Source organism: Telopea speciosissima, chromosome 9 (assembly GCF_018873765.1).
Source record: "Telopea speciosissima isolate NSW1024214 ecotype Mountain lineage chromosome 9, Tspe_v1, whole genome shotgun sequence".
NCBI lineage: Eukaryota > Viridiplantae > Streptophyta > Magnoliopsida > Proteales > Proteaceae > Telopea > Telopea speciosissima.
In genome coordinates, this window is record NC_057924.1 from 60,337,660 (window position 1) to 60,354,374 (window position 16,715).

At 38.2% G+C, this 16,715-nt stretch overlaps 1 protein-coding gene and 1 long non-coding RNA gene across 2 annotated transcripts; one reads left to right on the top strand and one right to left on the bottom strand.

Annotated features, from left to right (window-relative positions):
• Positions 1-1,700: 1,700 nt before the first annotated feature.
• LOC122640364 (cysteine-rich and transmembrane domain-containing protein B-like) lies at positions 1,701-2,476 on the bottom strand. The gene is made up of 3 exons (XM_043833529.1): positions 2,403-2,476; positions 1,895-2,084; positions 1,701-1,772 (listed from the first exon to the last, which is right to left on the bottom strand). The coding sequence occupies exons 1-3, from the start codon at positions 2,419-2,421 to the stop codon at positions 1,727-1,729; spliced, it is 255 nt and encodes an 84-aa protein (XP_043689464.1). The 5' UTR covers positions 2,422-2,476; the 3' UTR covers positions 1,701-1,726.
• Positions 1,705-16,671, top strand: LOC122640365. Its single transcript, XR_006329652.1, has 3 exons — positions 1,705-1,816; positions 5,839-5,845; positions 16,661-16,671. It is a non-coding gene; the product is annotated as an uncharacterized LOC122640365 (long non-coding RNA).
• Positions 16,672-16,715: the final 44 nt, after the last annotated feature.

The following is a 16,715-nucleotide window of genomic DNA, read 5'->3' on the forward strand; positions in this document are numbered from 1 at the left end:
GACATTTTATGTCTTTGTTGTTGTTTCTACAGTCTAGGTTGTCTTTACATTTCTAGGAGCCTTAATAAGGAGGCTCATATTCTTACAAAGGGTGCATTTCTTCTACGTTTGTCTAAAGTCTGGTGGGGTCAAGCCCCTATGTGCATTTTAAATCCCTCTCTCCGATCTGGGAGGAGGTCTTACTTTTCTTACTTTCAATAATATTGATTCAATTTGTCTGATTGACCAAAAAAATGGGGAATTTCTGATTTAAAAGATGGGGAAAAGGTTGGGCATGCCGCATACTGCAAGCTAACACGTGTTGTGTTTAGGGATTTAAGAATCAGTGTCGGATATAGTATTAGTCTCAGTAGATAACAATCCGATACCAATCCAGATCGGACAGATTCATCTCTATTTTTTTTCAAAAGTCATATTTTTATTACTTTGGAGACCTTAGTCCTCAGTTGAGGTTTCGTACCCTCTTGAAAGGTATTGTTACCAAATGGCACTTAAAGGAATCGTTGTCCCCTCCAATTCGCTGGCCCCTCCAATTCCTCACATGGAGGAGGAAATGATCACCTTACCCCTTGCCCGAAAACACTGCCCAAGGTAGGGTCCACTCCCCCCCTATTAGAGGAATTGGAGGTGTCCACGAATTGGAGATGATAATTATTCACTTAAAGAGGCTAGGGAGTTTGGGTTATGAAAGATGAGGCAGAGTCTGGGGGCTAATCGGATTGACACGTCAAGTATGAGTTCATCCGAATCACACCCGAACCGGAACCCGACCCCGACCCCTATCCATTGACATTCAAAATGATTCTGACGTGACTGATATGGACCATGAAAAGTGGGTAGAGCACTCAAAAATTCAATGGCTTACATTTTGTTCTTGTAAACCCAAATCCATGCTAAGGGCTAATGACATCATACAGACAACAATGTCAATGAGGTTGGTTAGTGGTCACCCTTTTTACCCAAAAAAAAGTGGTCACCTTATATCCTTGAAGCTGATGTGGAATCAACTTCTCATGTCCTATATAGCCAGCTTTTTTTTTTAGGACATTCTAACTGGTATTTGAATACTGATGATGATCATCTTCCATTCTAGCTTGCTATTAAATATATAAGAGAGATTCTATAGATAATATAATTTAGGCCCTCTATCTGCCTCTGAAAAATCTCTCTCTCTCTCTCTCTCTCTCTCTCTCTGGAATTGAACCCACATCAGTTCACAACTGCACAAACACCTCCCCCAGAAAACCAAAATAAGAAAGTTGGAGGGGGGTGTTTAGAAGAAACAGTGAACCATATTATAATCACTGAATCTTTTAATTTCATAAAAGTTAGAGATGTAAATGGATAGTCGATGGATCCGAATTTAGATTATTCGGAACATAATTGATCCGATTCAAAAAGATATCCAATTAATAATAAAAAAAATTAAGCATTTAATGATTTTGAAGGTTTTTGAAAATTCCGCAAGTTCTAGAGAACTGAGGACAAGAGCTAAGACAACTTAGAGACATGGAGTGAGAGCAAATTGTAGAGAGAACTCATTATTTTGAATGAAAACCAATCATTCATTTAACATATCATAGTATCAAAGAATAAAAAGTCTCAAAGAGAAGAATACAAATAAATGACTGACTCAGATCCTCACTCAAGAACAACCCCTAAAGATCAGTATAGAGATGAAGGAATAACAGTGAAAGCCCAAATATTCTCTCTACATGATCAGTCCTTAAGCGCACATATCCAAGACACAGCAACAACATATGGCAGCACAACTGCAAAGCAGCAAACCAAACAACAGAAAAGAATTAGGAAAGAAGTATTTAAAGAAAGAAAGCTTCAACAAAACAGAAAGGTTGAAATCAGAGAAAGGAATTGAAGTTCTTGAAATACTAACCATCCCTTCCAGAACCCATCACCTCTGCTCTTGGTTTCTACAGGATAAGATTGTTGTGGGTGTCCAAAACCATCATTGGTGGGATAACCAACAGGTGGAGGAGCTACAAAAGGCCCCTGTGGATATCCCTGCCCTGGTGGTGGGTAGGACTGAGGAGGTGGAGGGTATGCCTGCCCTGGTGGAGGATAAGCTGCTAAAAGTCACAAAAGCAAAACAAAACAGATCAAAATCACAAACCCATCATTCAACAAAACAAGAACTACCCTTGATTAAAATCCCAAAAGGGTCTCTGAATCACCAAAAACCAGATTAAAATCACAACCCATCATTCAACAAAACAAGAACTACCCTTGATTAAAATCCCAAATGGGTCTCTTAATCAGCAAAAATCAGATCAAAATCACAATCCATCATTCAACAAAACAAGAGCTTCCCTTGATAAATAAAAATCCCAACTGGGTCTCCCAATCAGCAAAAAGAATAGATCAGAATCTTGTGAAATTTTTACCTGTGGACTGCTGAGCCATGTTGTTGAAGTAGTAAACGAAAAGGTATTACACAGCAAAGTAGCTGAGAATTGTGGAAAAGGGTTTCTGCAGAGTGATGAGAGAAAAGAGAAATAGAAGATGGAGATGAAGTGAATTAGACTTTGGGGTCTATTTGTAGGTGAGGAAGACGAAGTTTTTTTTTTTGATAATAGGAAGACGAAGTTTCCTTGTTAGATATCTAACCTTTGACAGGCTGATTAGGCGGCTAAAAGGAAAACACGCCTATGAGGAAAGCTGACGCGTCGAAGTAACCTTTGTTGAATGAAAATGTTCCTGTTACACGGTTGACAGTCAAACAAATGGAATCTTAAAGGGTATTTTAGAAAATATTAAAATCTAAAAAAGTATTTATGAACAGATAGTGAATTATTCCATTTCCTTTGCTTGTAGCAGGAACATTTATGCTACAAGTGTAGCATCAAAAACTTTTCCACCTTTTTGTGGGAGAACGGCCATTTCTTTGTGTCCCACGTGGCATACATTTGTCAAGGAGTTTTGAATTCGGCCAAAACCTACTACATAAAAATACGTGTTTAATAGAATGTTCTAACTTCTAAGACTTTTCAACAATAAAAATTGAAGAAGGGGGGAGGCAAAGGTCATATATGACCTAGGGATGTAAATGGATAACCAAAATTCATATTGGTTTAGGGACATTTGTATTTGTTTAGAGATATCTGAAAAATAATCTGAATACCCTGATTAAAATCCGTTCAAAAAAAAATCTAACTACTTAATAATAAAAAATTAAATAAATAATGATTTTGAGGGTTTTTGAAGATTCAACAAGTTCTAGAATATGATGAAAAAATAATTATGATCTAAGAGATATGGATTGAGAGTGAATTGTATCCGCTAGGAGGAAGATCCGAGTTATACAAGACAGAGATATAAATGGATGGTCGAAAATCCGAATCCGAATCTAATTAGAGGTATCCGTATTCGGTCAAAGAATATCTGGCTCCGATCACATCCGATCCATATTAGATCCAAATCCGAATCCGTTTTCGAATGCAATATGGACCACCCTTGAATTGACTGGATTATTATCCTCTCCAATTCCTAAAGTGTGGCAGTGCAGCAGTGATAGGGGGAGATGTCGACACCTGGTAACTGCTGCATCCAACGGTCCATAACAATGAGATCGGACCGTTGGATGCAGCAGCTATCAGGTGTCGACATCTCCACCTAACACTGCAGCACTGCCACACTTTAAGGAATTGGAGAGGATAATTTTTCGAATTGACTTCTATTTATTCATGACAGATTGAGAGGTGCCTCATTCATTTTTCTTTTGTTGACATGCTTGCATCGGACATTTTATATCTTTGTTGTTGTCTCGACAGTATAGGTTTTCTTTACATTTCTAGGAGCATTAATAAGGAGGTTCGATCATATTCTTGCAAAGGGTGCATTTCTTCTACGTTTGTCTAAAGTCTGGTGGGTCAAGCCCCTATGTTCTTTGTAAATCCCTCTCTCCTATCTGGGAGGAGGTCTTACTTTTCTTACTTTCAATAATATTAATTCAATTTGTTTGATTGACAAAAAAAATGGGGAATCTCTAATTTAAAAGATGGGAAAAAGGTTGGGCACGCCGCATATTGCAAGCAGACGCATGTTGTGTTTAGAGATGTAGGAATCAGTATCTGATACAATATTAGTCTCAGTGGATATCAATCTGATACCAATTTAGATCGAATAGATTCATCTCTATTCTTCTTCAAAATTCATTTTTCTAACTTTTTAACTCTTATCTATATCGATCTATTTATATGGGATTGACTAGAAATCGGTACTGGTCTCTACTGATACGAATCGATCGATCTATATCCACTCCTCAAACCATGGTTCATTCTCTCTCTCTCTCTCTCTCTCTCTCTCTCTTAAACTGAGCCTTGCCCCTCCTGTATGCATGATACCCTATCCTGTGCCTTCAATGGTGCCATCCGCTGACTTGCCGGGCAGTGTGCCTATCCCTCTCATCCCAAAAAAGATTAAACCAGGATGGAAGGGCTCACCAAACTTTATTTTGATATTTCATATATCTTATGTTATGGGCGGGCCCTATGTTTTGAGCATCACCATCATCAATTGGTCGTTGGAGTTAGTTTTTGACCTTCGGATTCGCATAAGAAAGGATTCCTTTTTTTTGTAAACGCATAAGAAAGGATTCGTACCGATACAAAAATGCTATTCAGCTTCTATATACTAAACTTTTTTTTTTTTTTTTTTTGGGGAGAAAGAGCACTACCGGTGGTGCGCCACTGTGCCTTGTGCAGCTTTCATGCCTAGACACACAAACTATCTTGTCTACTTCAAAATGACTGTCTTGCCCCCATATAAAGGCGAAAATTCCAAATGATCAAGGCGGGTTTGTGTGTCTAGGCGTGGGAGTCACGCAAAACACACGATCAGGTAGCATCCTATTCCCTTTTTTTATTGAAATATGCAAGAATGTTTTCTGTACTGTAACGCAGCCTGTGCATGGGGTAGGGTGATCATTGCACCCACCCTCATGTGTCTGGGTGCAGCCTGCACTGTGACATAGAGACCAGCACCCCTTGAAATATATACTTGCGTTCTTATTTTTCTTTGGAGAAAAATTTTCATCCAAATTGATGATGTGTCGATACAATTTTGCGTCTAGAATGTGAGTTCCATTATTAAATTACCACCCTCTACTGTATATGATTAAACCATCTTTCTACCCTTCCGTGGGTGAAGAGAATGTCAATCCTTTTCCTTTGTATGATGCCAACACAAATGGAAAAATCTTTATAGACACGTACTCTACCATGCAAAATACTTTATCAATTGAACTTTTCTTAATTGTATCATGTGGAAGGATAATATGATAATTCCAATCTAGATTATTTAAGAAATGGTTTGGATTGATAATGACTTTAATTTTAGATATTATTTCTATAGCGGGAAATAAGAGTTAAAAAATTACATATCCAAAATGGCCAAGTTAAGGATTCTCTATCTTCCCATGTGCTGCTTATATAATATATAGAGGCTTAAGATGGACATGAAAGAATACTTGCCTGAGTTATTAAAAAAACCAAGTCTTAAGGAAATATCTTAAAACCAGCCAAGTGGCATGTGAGTAAGGGTGTTGAGTCGGTTGGTTACTAGATTAATTCGAAATCATACATTCATACATAAGGAAATTAATGAGAAAATATTGGTTTTTTATTGAGGAGATAAATTAAAAAAACTCATGTGAAAGAGCATACAGTACATTAGATGCATGAAAACTTTTTTTCTTCATTATTCATTTATGAGAGGGATTCTTTGAGCAAGTGACATAGAAGAGTGCACCTAAAATGCGGCAAAACGGTATTCTACATTGGAGGGTTATGAGAAGGAAAGAAATAGACATAGACTTTGAAGTGTTAAAGTACCCGGATCTTTATCACCTCCAGTTTCCTGCCCGGCCCAATTTCCCAGTTCTTCAAACAAGGAGGGATTGAAATGACCACCCTAGCCCTACCCAAACACTCTATCGGGTGGGGTCCACCACCCCCTATTAGAGGAACTGGGTTGGGCAGAAAACTAGAGGAAATAATTTTTCTAGTGTACCCTACGTCCCTACCCCCAATAGCTTAGAGAATTTTATTTATTTATTTCTCTGTGCCGCAGCATAGGCTGCACCCAGGCACGTGAGGGTAGGCACAATGACCACTCTACCCCCTTGAGTGACAGGCCCATGTGCCTAGGCGCAGTCTACACTACAGCACAAAGAACATTCTCCCTTTTATTTATTTTAAGGGAAATAGTTCTAAATCACAAGAGACAAGAAAAGGTTGGACGAAGAAGTACGTGTACAAAAGTTCACTTGCTTGTGGGCTAATCAATTCAACTGCTCAACTAATTGGTTAAGACTTTGGACTAAGGCCTTAGGACAAACACTAATGGCTGAACTATATGTGAATAGTAGGTTAACTAAAACTTCTGGATTCTATTTGCTTAGACGGGTTTTATTATTAATTTGACCTAAATCAATATTCTTCACTCCCTTCTGTTATAAACCTGGTTCAAGAAACCCGGCCCAAGTGAATATCAATAATGAATGCATGCTGATGGTTTTTTAATTAAGGGCCTACAAGGTTTTACAAAGGTAACTCAGAAATACTGCATTGGGGCCACCAATAGATATAAAGGTATCAGCATTTGTATGGTTTGAGGCTTTGAACCAACATTTTGAAACCCTAAGTAAAGTACTTCATAAACAAGTCAATTTGTCTTTAGGAGACACCTGAGTTGTTGCTCAGTTGGTTAGCACCTATCTTATATCATCGTAGCAAGTTTTGGGCCTTGCCTCAATTTCGAGTTGAATCCTCTAACCGGTGGATTTTAATCCTCTCCAATTTCTAAAGTTGTGCAGTGCGGTAATTCTAGGTAGAGATGTTGACACTTGACAACTCAGACATTCAATGGTCCGGACTCAACATCAGTCAATGAGCTCAAATTGTATGTCCGAGCGACCAGGTGTCGACATCTCCACCTAGCACTACTGCATGCACTGCACAGATTTAAGAAATTGAAAAGGATTATTTTCCTTCCCCCACCCCCAATTTGTAGTGGTAGCTGCAACTATCCCCTTCTTCAGTCCAACCCCCCTACCCCAGGCCACCCTTTTGAATTGCCCACCTATTGGATATTGCTATTAATAGACAAATGTGTGTACCGGTTATAACTAAGTCAGTGCATCACAAATACCACTTAAGCACAATGAGAAAAAGATGGGAAAAAAAAAAAAAGGGAGAGGCTTCTCAGAAAGAAGTGGTATATTCCTATATGGACCCATAAATGGAGAATGGATGGATCATCTGCACGTATCAACAAGTGAACATACATCTCAGAGTCAATTACATTTTAATTTTGTTTTTATAAAAATCCCTCCTCCCCTTGTAAATAGCAAAAATAGGGCAGATGCTTGGTTCTTACATGTACGTTCACCTGTTGGTACGTGGAGAGGAACCGAACTCCATATATGAGGGGTAGTGGAGTAGTTTCAATAAAATAAGGGCACGGATTCCATTTCATGTTAGGAGAAAAATAGAGTGAGGTGCTAGCATATCCTCTGCTAGTGGCTTAGAGAGCGTACACAAGGGTCATAGATGTAATTTTTTATTTCATGAGAGAAGGGAAAATGTAATATTTTCGCACACTCCTGTGTCTAGGCACAAGAGCCACGAAATAGCGTTCCCCCCCCCCCCCCAACACACACACCCCCAACACACACACACATTAAATAAATAAATGTCCTACATTTTTATTTGACTTTGTTAAGCGTATATAGTCTCATCCCATTCATTCATGTTAGGATTTAGAGTCCCTTCCATCGTGCTCTGGAACATTAATAACATTATCATGCAATTGCTCATTTGGTGGAAATGTCATCCACGTCATGTGATCAAATTTTCAAACTAATATGACGTCTCCGACTCTCCATATGCTATTTCAAAGGTTGAAAATATTTGAAAAGTCAAAGAAATATACTTGATAATAATTCAATATAAATTGTTGAAAATATGGTGCATATGAGGTAGGTCACCTAATTTGATTGGTGACCCATCGTTGTGGTCTCAAACCTATCTAGTCAAAATAACATATTCATGACGCTGAAAATGTAGTTTTAATTATTTGTAATTTTTTATTTCCTAGATTATATAATACATGTCGAAATAATCTAATCAAACATTAATTGGATTTAGACGTAGGCAATCCTTTATTCGAGATAATCAATCATTATCTGATTGTGTGTGGTGTGTGGTGTGTGGTGTGTGGTTCCTGCATCTAGACATAGAATCACACAAATTGATCATCACACCATTGGAAGAGACTTCTCTACTTTCAAGGCGGACTGTATTTCCGTGCGCCCAATTTTGCCCCACATACAAGGCTGTGGAAAGTATCGCCTTGCCCCTGCCTGAGCGAGGGTAAGGCGGTACTTTCTGCCTGCCTTGTATGCTGGGCAAAGTTGGGTGCACGGAAGTACTGCCCGCCTTGGAAGTAGAGGAGTCAGATCCTCACACCATTAGAGATTTCTATCTTTCCATGGGAGTACGACTATCATTTTGCATAACCCTATGTCTAGGCATAGAGCCGCGTGCTGCACATGACTAGATAGCGGTCTTTTCCCCTTAAGCCAGATACAAATTGGATCAAAAGAAAGTCTTGTCTGGCACTAAGAAGCTCTTAAACTTTGACGGGCAAGAGATCTCTGCTCGGTAGTGTTTCCTTTTTCCCATAACTTTTATGCCTAGAGAATTGAGAAGAAATTGCTTAATATCGTGAAAGATAGCATTATAGTTTCTATCCAATCAAAGTATGAATGCATGGACTATGGAAGGTACTAGTATTAAGTTAATGCCGGAGCTGAGTTTCCCTCCTATTAATTATTGTAACTTTGATTGAAAAAAATATATAAAATTATTGGACTGAGTTTTTCCACACCCATGGTCAAGTCAAGGGAAACTGATGGGTTTTGATGGTATCCACAGGTATCGTGCAACGATAAAGGGTATTTTCAACCATTCGTAGGAGACAAACATTTTATAGCCATTGATGCTTGTATCGAAGAAAATTTGTTTTTTCCAAAATTAAGTGTTCAGGTAAATTACACGTCATCCCCTGGTTTACAAACGAAACTCAGATCACCCCTTGGTTTTTGAAAAAACTCAAATCACCCCCTCTACAGTAACGGTGTTAGTTTGCTGTTAGTTATTGGTGTGAAAGAACTATTTTACCCTTGTACTAAAATATTAGAATTAAATTTACAATACATTGCTAAAGGGTAGTTTAGGGATTTAAATTTATTTAACTAGGTGACATCACTTGACAACATAAAGGGTAAATTACATGTCACCCCCTGATTTTCAAACGAAACTCAGATCACCCCCTGAATTTTGAAAAAACTCAAATCACCCCCTCTATAGTAACGGTGTTAGTCTACTGTTAGTTATTGGTGTGAAAGGACTATTTTACCCTTGTACTAAAACATTGAAATTAAATTTACAACACTACCCTTCCTTCATCTTCAACATTGGTCAAGGGTAGTTTAGGGATTTAAATTTATTTAACTTGCAGACATCATCACTTAACAGCATAAAACTAACGGTAGGGACTAATTTGTTATATTGGGGTCTAAACCAGGGGATGATTTGAGTTTTTTCAAAAACCAGGGGTGATCTTAGTTTCGTTTGAAAACCAAAAGATGACGTGTAATTTACCCTAAATAACTAACGTGCTAGGGATTAATTTGTCATATTAGAGTCTAAACCAAGGGGTGATTTGAGTTTTTTCAAAAACTAGAGGGTGATCTGAGTTTCGTTTGAAAACCAGGGGTGACGTGTAATTTACCCTTGTATTTATGATACCACAAATTTTCTCATCTGGACTAGTAGTAAATTACGTGGCAAACATAGGTTGATTCATATGATAGAATAAACCATATTCATCTCACTGGTCAAATTTCAACTTCGAATAAGCAGTAAAAAATTTTAAAAAAAAATTTAAGTCACAAAGTCACAACAGTTTATCAACTTGCATGCTATGAAAACCAATTTTCTGATGTTATGAAACCTTACATTCACTTTTTAACCACTTCATTTTCTTGTTTCAACTTTTAGGTGGCCTAAGTATGAGATAATTTATAACATGTATCCACCCTTAGTCAGCCATTTAACCAGAAATGACGATGTGATGCAAAGGTAAACCATACAAATGATGGTGTCAATTGGAGTTTTTGAATACTCTAGCATCTCTCAACCAAATCTCGAACAAATACGAAAAAGGAAACATTTCCCATAGTATATTACCTTCAACACCCATCTTCACATCAAGCCATCTCAAGAACAAATGTTTCATTTGTAAACCATACAATCTACTAAATGAAAAGGGGTAAGTTACACGTCATCCCCTGGTTTTCAAACAAAACTCAGATCATCCCCTGATTTTTGAAAAAATTCAAATCACCCCTTAGTTTAGACCCCAATACGACAAATTAGTCCCTACCATTAGTTTTATCACTTTTATGCTGTTAAGTGATGATGTCAGCTAGTTAAATTAATTTAAATACCTAAACTACCCTTGACCAATGTTGAAGATGAAGGGAGGGTAGTATTGTAAATTTAATTTTAATGTTTTAGTACAAGGGTAAAATAGTCCTTTCACACCAATAACTAACAGTAGACTAACACCGTTACTGTAGAGGGGGTGATTTGAGTTTTTTCAAAAACCAATGAGTGATCTGAGTTTTGTTTGAAAATCAGGGGGTGATGTGTAATTTACCCAATGAAAAAATATTGTAAAATTGACTCTAGATTGATCTAACCATTTTTTTTTGTGGGGGAAGGGGGGGGGGGGGAAGACTAATTTCACTCATCTAAGTATGAAAATTGCATAGTCGCAAAGTTATAAGCCTCCAATTATGGAATGGAAATAGGTCATACTGTCATACACGTCATCGATAGTCTTCCTGAATTAGAAGTCAACTACCGTATTAATCTTTCTACGAATTTTCTCGAACCTACATTCACTGAAATAAGAGGCTAAATGAAGAATATCATCCACAACAGGCTGCACCACCACTGGAATGTTGATAGATGCGTGGTTTAGAAAACCACACAACTCTAGACAAGTTGTTTCTACTATAAAATGGATGGATGCCCCCTGGACGTGCTGGGCTCCCTAGAGAGGAGCTCAATCCCAATAACCTCTACTGGATTCCAATTTAGAGGACACAAATCGAAGCATGGCAGTTTCTTGCTTCTTGTAGAAACCACATTCTATTAGCAAGATAAAATCCTATATTATCTGTTTATCCAAATTAAGTAAAAAATTTGTATAGGGAGAGTAGCCACCGAAAGGTTTCTACCCAAGGCAGAGCTGGATGGCCCTAAAGATCCTTTAACGCCAGAATGCAAACAGCAACCAGATTTTAGTTAAAGGATGGAGTGAATTTCCTTAACTCATAGCATATTTCTACAAATAATGATGCTGATCAAGCAATGCCACTATAAGGAATAACAAAAATATGTTTTTTTGGTTTTGCTTTCCTCCCATGTTAGACCAGTTTGGATTAGGTGGGAGTTGTGTTTCACAAGTGCTATTCGACAAAGATAACCCAAGAAATTTTAACAAAGCTCCATTTGGTTGCAAGGGAAATACATATATTTTCTTAAGAAGTGAAATATATTTTATCTGAAAAGTCATATTTTGTGTATAGTTGCAAGGGATATGCAAATATTTCATAGGAAAGTGAAACAAAATTTTACAGGTATTTCCTTCATTTCCCTCTCTTGCAATCAAAGAGAGCCAAGGAAAAAGAAAAAAAGAATATATATATATAATTTCGTCTATTGGTGGGCATTGGGTATGTTACGTAGGCTATAGGGCTGGCCTGAGCCCAACCTGAAATCTATGAAGTTAAGCCCAACATGAACTCGAGTTTGGGATTGTTGGGGCAAAGCCTGATATTATCAAAGTTATAGGTGAAAAAAAGGCTACCTGGTCGCATGGCCCGCGTGGCTCCTGCACCTAGACACAGAAGTGCAAGAAAGCACCACGTTGTCCCCCATGAAAAGGCAAAAATCCTTCCCAGAGCGATGCTTGTGCACGTGCATGTAGGCTCTAAAGGCCCAGACAACGATCTCCTTCCCCCAAATTAATTAAGCTTGCAGCCGGCCAGGCTCAGATTTTTCCCAAGTTGGGTCAGGCTTGGGTGAGTTTATTAATTGGGAAAAGGAACACTAACTGGTGCTGCATCACGGCATGTACCTGTGCCCAGGCACATCTGTGTGCCAAATGACCGACACACCCTTAATCCTTTCCGCCTTTCCAAAGATTGCACTGGTCATTTCGCGCGCGGCTGTGCCTGGCACAGGTACACGCTGCGCTACAACATCGGTTAGCATTCCTTCTCCCTTAGTAATTTTAATAAAACACTGTGACAGAAAAGGAAGCCCATTTACAAACTAATAAATCTAAAGCAATAACTTGTTACCATAATGTGTTGCCCTTTTTGGAAACAGAACAATGGAGCTGTATATTCTGTTCAATTCCTTTCTAGGGAGGACTAGGAATGGCTGGAAGGCATAGTTGTTCCCAAAAACTATGATGTAAATTACCTTCTTAAGGGAAAGAAAAGCAATTTCCACTGACATTTTTTGTGAAGATATTTCCCTCAAAATCTTAGAAAATGGTGGGAAACATAATATGAAACCTCCTTCCTAACTTTCTCTTATTTTATCCCGTGCAACCAAAAAAATTGTGGATTGTGGTGTGAAAACCTTTCCCTTACTTTTATCTTCATTAGTTTCCCAATGATTCTGACCATCCAAATGAATGATAACACCTCTATCCGTTCCAAATCTGTTTTTAATAATTGAACACATGGCAAAGTAAGAAACCATTCATACGAAATGGTCTAGGGTACAGTTTAGCTATTTAAGTATCAATATCAGATTGGTCGTATCAGCAGATTTGTATCGACATCAACAGTTATCAATATCGATACATATTTCTAGTATCGGTAAAAAGAGATTCTTTTTTGAAATTCCGGCCTATACATATTAATAGCATACCAATTTTGGAACTAATCGATACCCATTTGGATACTGTGAACTGAAACCGTGCTCCGGAGTCTGTAACCCAAACTTGAGAGCTTGCCTTATCTTTTTTTTTTTTTTGGTAATAGCATTTTATTTAGTAACGTGAAATCTCATGGTTGAAGATTACATAACTCCAGGATCTATGGATAAAAAATAGGCCATACTATCGTACACGTCATCGATAGGGCCTTCCTTGCCAGGGCTTGTCAGGGAGTCAGCTAAGCTGTTAATCTCCCTTGGAACAAAAAGAAAACTACATGTTTCCAAACAAAAGGAAAGATAAGTAATATCTTCTAAAATAGGATGGAGACTAAACGGTGAAGAAGATAAACCTCCCTGTAGATAAGTGATGATGCTCTTATTATCGGACTCCAATTGCACACGAAATAGCCTCCAATAGTGATGATCTTATTTCCTAAGCCTCCCCAATTGTAGAATCATTGAAAGAGCTTGCCTTATCTTTAGCAGTGACATGGCAAAGGATGATATCAATATTTGGGGTGGGCCTTAATGTTTCATGATTGCCCAGCCCAATAGGTGACCGGTCTATGATAAAAGGGTTAGGTCCGCCCAACAGCTTGGCCTAGCCTTAAGGAAAAAATTCAAATTTTCTTTTGAATTTGAGGAGAGAGATAGATACATAAATCAATCATTCTATAATCTTGATTTTTGTCTTATATTCCACTCAAAAAGGAAAATAATTTGTCTTCTCTCTTGGTCCCCTCAAGGCCCCTGGGGTGGATGGTTTTCAGGCTTGCTTCTTTCAAAAGTTTTGGGATCTTGTTCATGAGTCTCTTTTCTCTTTTATATGTAATTGCTTTTCTTTGTTTTCTATTCTAGCTTCCATCAATCATACCCTGTTATGTCTTATACCCAAGTCCTTATCTGCCTCCTCTGTTAAGGATTATAGACCAATCAGTCTGTGTACTGTTCTCTATAAATTTATTGCTAAAATAATTGCCAATCGCCTAAAAACTTATCTTCCGTCCATTATTTCTCCATTCTAAGGTGCTTTTGTTGCTGGCCGCCAAATCTCGGACAATATCATTATCTCTCATGAAATTTTTCATTATTTAAATCATAAGAAAGGTAAGCTGGCATGGGTGGCTATTAAGATTGATATGTCTAAGGCTTACGACTGCATGGAGTGGTCTTTTATCACTTCTCTGTTTAATTTTTTGGGTTTTGATCGGCAGTGGAGTACTTTTATTGGGCATCTTCTTTCTTCCACTACCTTCTCCATTAAACTTGATGGCACACCCTTTGTTTTTTTCAAGGGTTCTAGGGGTATGAGGCAGGGTTACCCATTGAGTCCTTATCTGTTTATTCTTGGTATGGAGGCCTTGTCCCGCCTTATTGCAGCTTATAGGGAGCTTAACCTTTTTAGCGGCATTAAGGTTGCTAGAGGGGCCCTTGAGATTACTCATTTGCTTTTTGCTGATGACATTTTTATCTTTTGCAGAGCTACCTCTGAAGATTTGCTTACTATTGAGGCTATTTTTGACCTTTTTTCTGATTTGTCAGGACAAGAAATTAATCTGGCAAAGAGTGGTTTGCATTTTAGTGCAAATGTTTCCTTGGCCGACAGAATTCGCTTAAGCAGGGTTCTGGGCATCTCTGAAATGAAGCCTGATTCTTCCTACCTGGGGACTAAACTCTTTTCTCAAAGGTCTAAGGTTAAACACCTAAGTCCCCTGGTGCAACGAATTAAATCTAGATTGAGCTCTTGGAAGTCTAACCATTTGTCTTTTGCAGGTCGTTTAGTGTTAATTAAATCTATGTTAGGATCTCTTCTGCTTATCTTATGAGTTGTTTTTATTTTCCTAACTCTATTTATAAACAAATTGACTATGTTAGTTATAATTTTTGGTGTGGTGGTAATGACTCTTGTAGGAAGAATAGTTTGATTTCCTGGAAATCCATGTGTTCTCCCTGTCATGTGGGGGGCTAGGAATTCAGGTCGGCTAGAATCCAAAACCAGTCCCTACTGCTTAAGCTTGGTTGGAGATTTCTCTCTGAGCCTAAGTCGATCTGGGCCAGACTTTTGAAGGCTAAGTATTACCCCCAAACTTCCCTCTTTGATCCCTCTACTTTGCGAAGGAGGGGATCTTGGTGTTGGAACAGTATTACTAAGATCATCAAGCCTCTGCAATCTTTTAGTTTTCGAAGGATTGGTAATGGTAAGGATACCTATTTTTGCACTGACCCTTGGATTCTTTCGATCCCCTCCTTTGCCATTAAGCCTGGTTACTCTCAAAGAATGTACCCTGAAAAGTGTGACCTGTTCCTCTCTGATTTCCGATGGAAGGAGTCTATCCTATGGAATACTATTCCCTCTCTCTTGCATCACATCTTATTTGTCAACTGTTCTAACACGGTTGACTCTTGGTGGTGTACCTTAACTAAGGATGGCTGTTTTAAAACCAAAGCTGCTGCTTCTTTTCTTTTGTGTAATTCTGTAACTGATTTTGCTTCTATAGCATGGTGGAAATATTTTTGGAAACTCAAACTTCATCCTAAGTTTAAAATTTTTTTCTGGCGTGTATTACATGCAGGGATTCCGGTTAAGGATTATATTTCGAATTGGATTCAGATCGATCCCGCTTGTGCTCTCTGTGGCACTTGTCATGAGACCCTCTGGCATATCTTTCTCTCTTGTGACTGGGTTAAGCACATCTGGGTAGTTGGTCCTTTGGGTTTGAGAATTGAACTCATTTCGGCCCCCTCTTTTAGACATTTCTATACCTCTGTGTTGCTTGGCCGCCAGCTTGATAAGGCCTCTTTAATTTGGTTCTTTTCTGTTTTTATTGTTACCTGTTATTTTCTTTGGCAGACTCGGAACATTGTTGTATTTCATTCTGTTGGTCCTAATCCAAGTCTGATTCTGTGGAAGATCAACCAATGGCTTTGGGACATGAACATTTACCCTCCCCCCCCCCCCCTCTATAAAGTGGATGTTTTTTCTCCTGAATCGGATTATACTAATTGCATTTATTCTACTCCTAGTTTTGATTTACCTACTTTAAATTTCCTTGTTTTGTTATGCGCAGGGTTCGATTCCAAAGATCTAGGTAAACCTGGATGGGCTTTTGGTTTTTTGATACATGGGCAAATTCGTTTTCTAACTATTGGGCGATGTAAAACCAATAATTTTTGGAACCTGAGTTGACTGCCATTCTCAATGGTCTAGAGTCTACTGCCGTGAGAGGTTTAAAGCTGAAAGAAGTTTGGTGCTATAATAAGGTGCTACCTGGACTTCTTCCAACTCCATCTCTTTCCCCCTGGCCTTATGAAGTCCTGCCCTATTTTTTGAAGATTTTGGATCGAACAAGTAGCGTCCTTTTTAAAGAACTGGCTTACCCCTCTATTGTCTCCTGGTTTAAATCTTGTGTTACATCTGCGTCCCCTACCCCCTTGTGCATGGATTGTACAAATTTTACCCTTTAAGCTTAATGAAACTCTCTTTTTTCATTAAAAAAAAATTTTAATTTGTCTTATTACAAATTTTTTTCTTTCTTTTATTTCTTGACAATCAAATATTCTTGTCTTATTATAATTTTTTTTCTTTCTTTTTATTTCTTGACAACCAAACATAGCCTAAAGGAAAAAGCCTACGCCATCTATAAGCACGGCCTGCACCGGCTTGGCCTG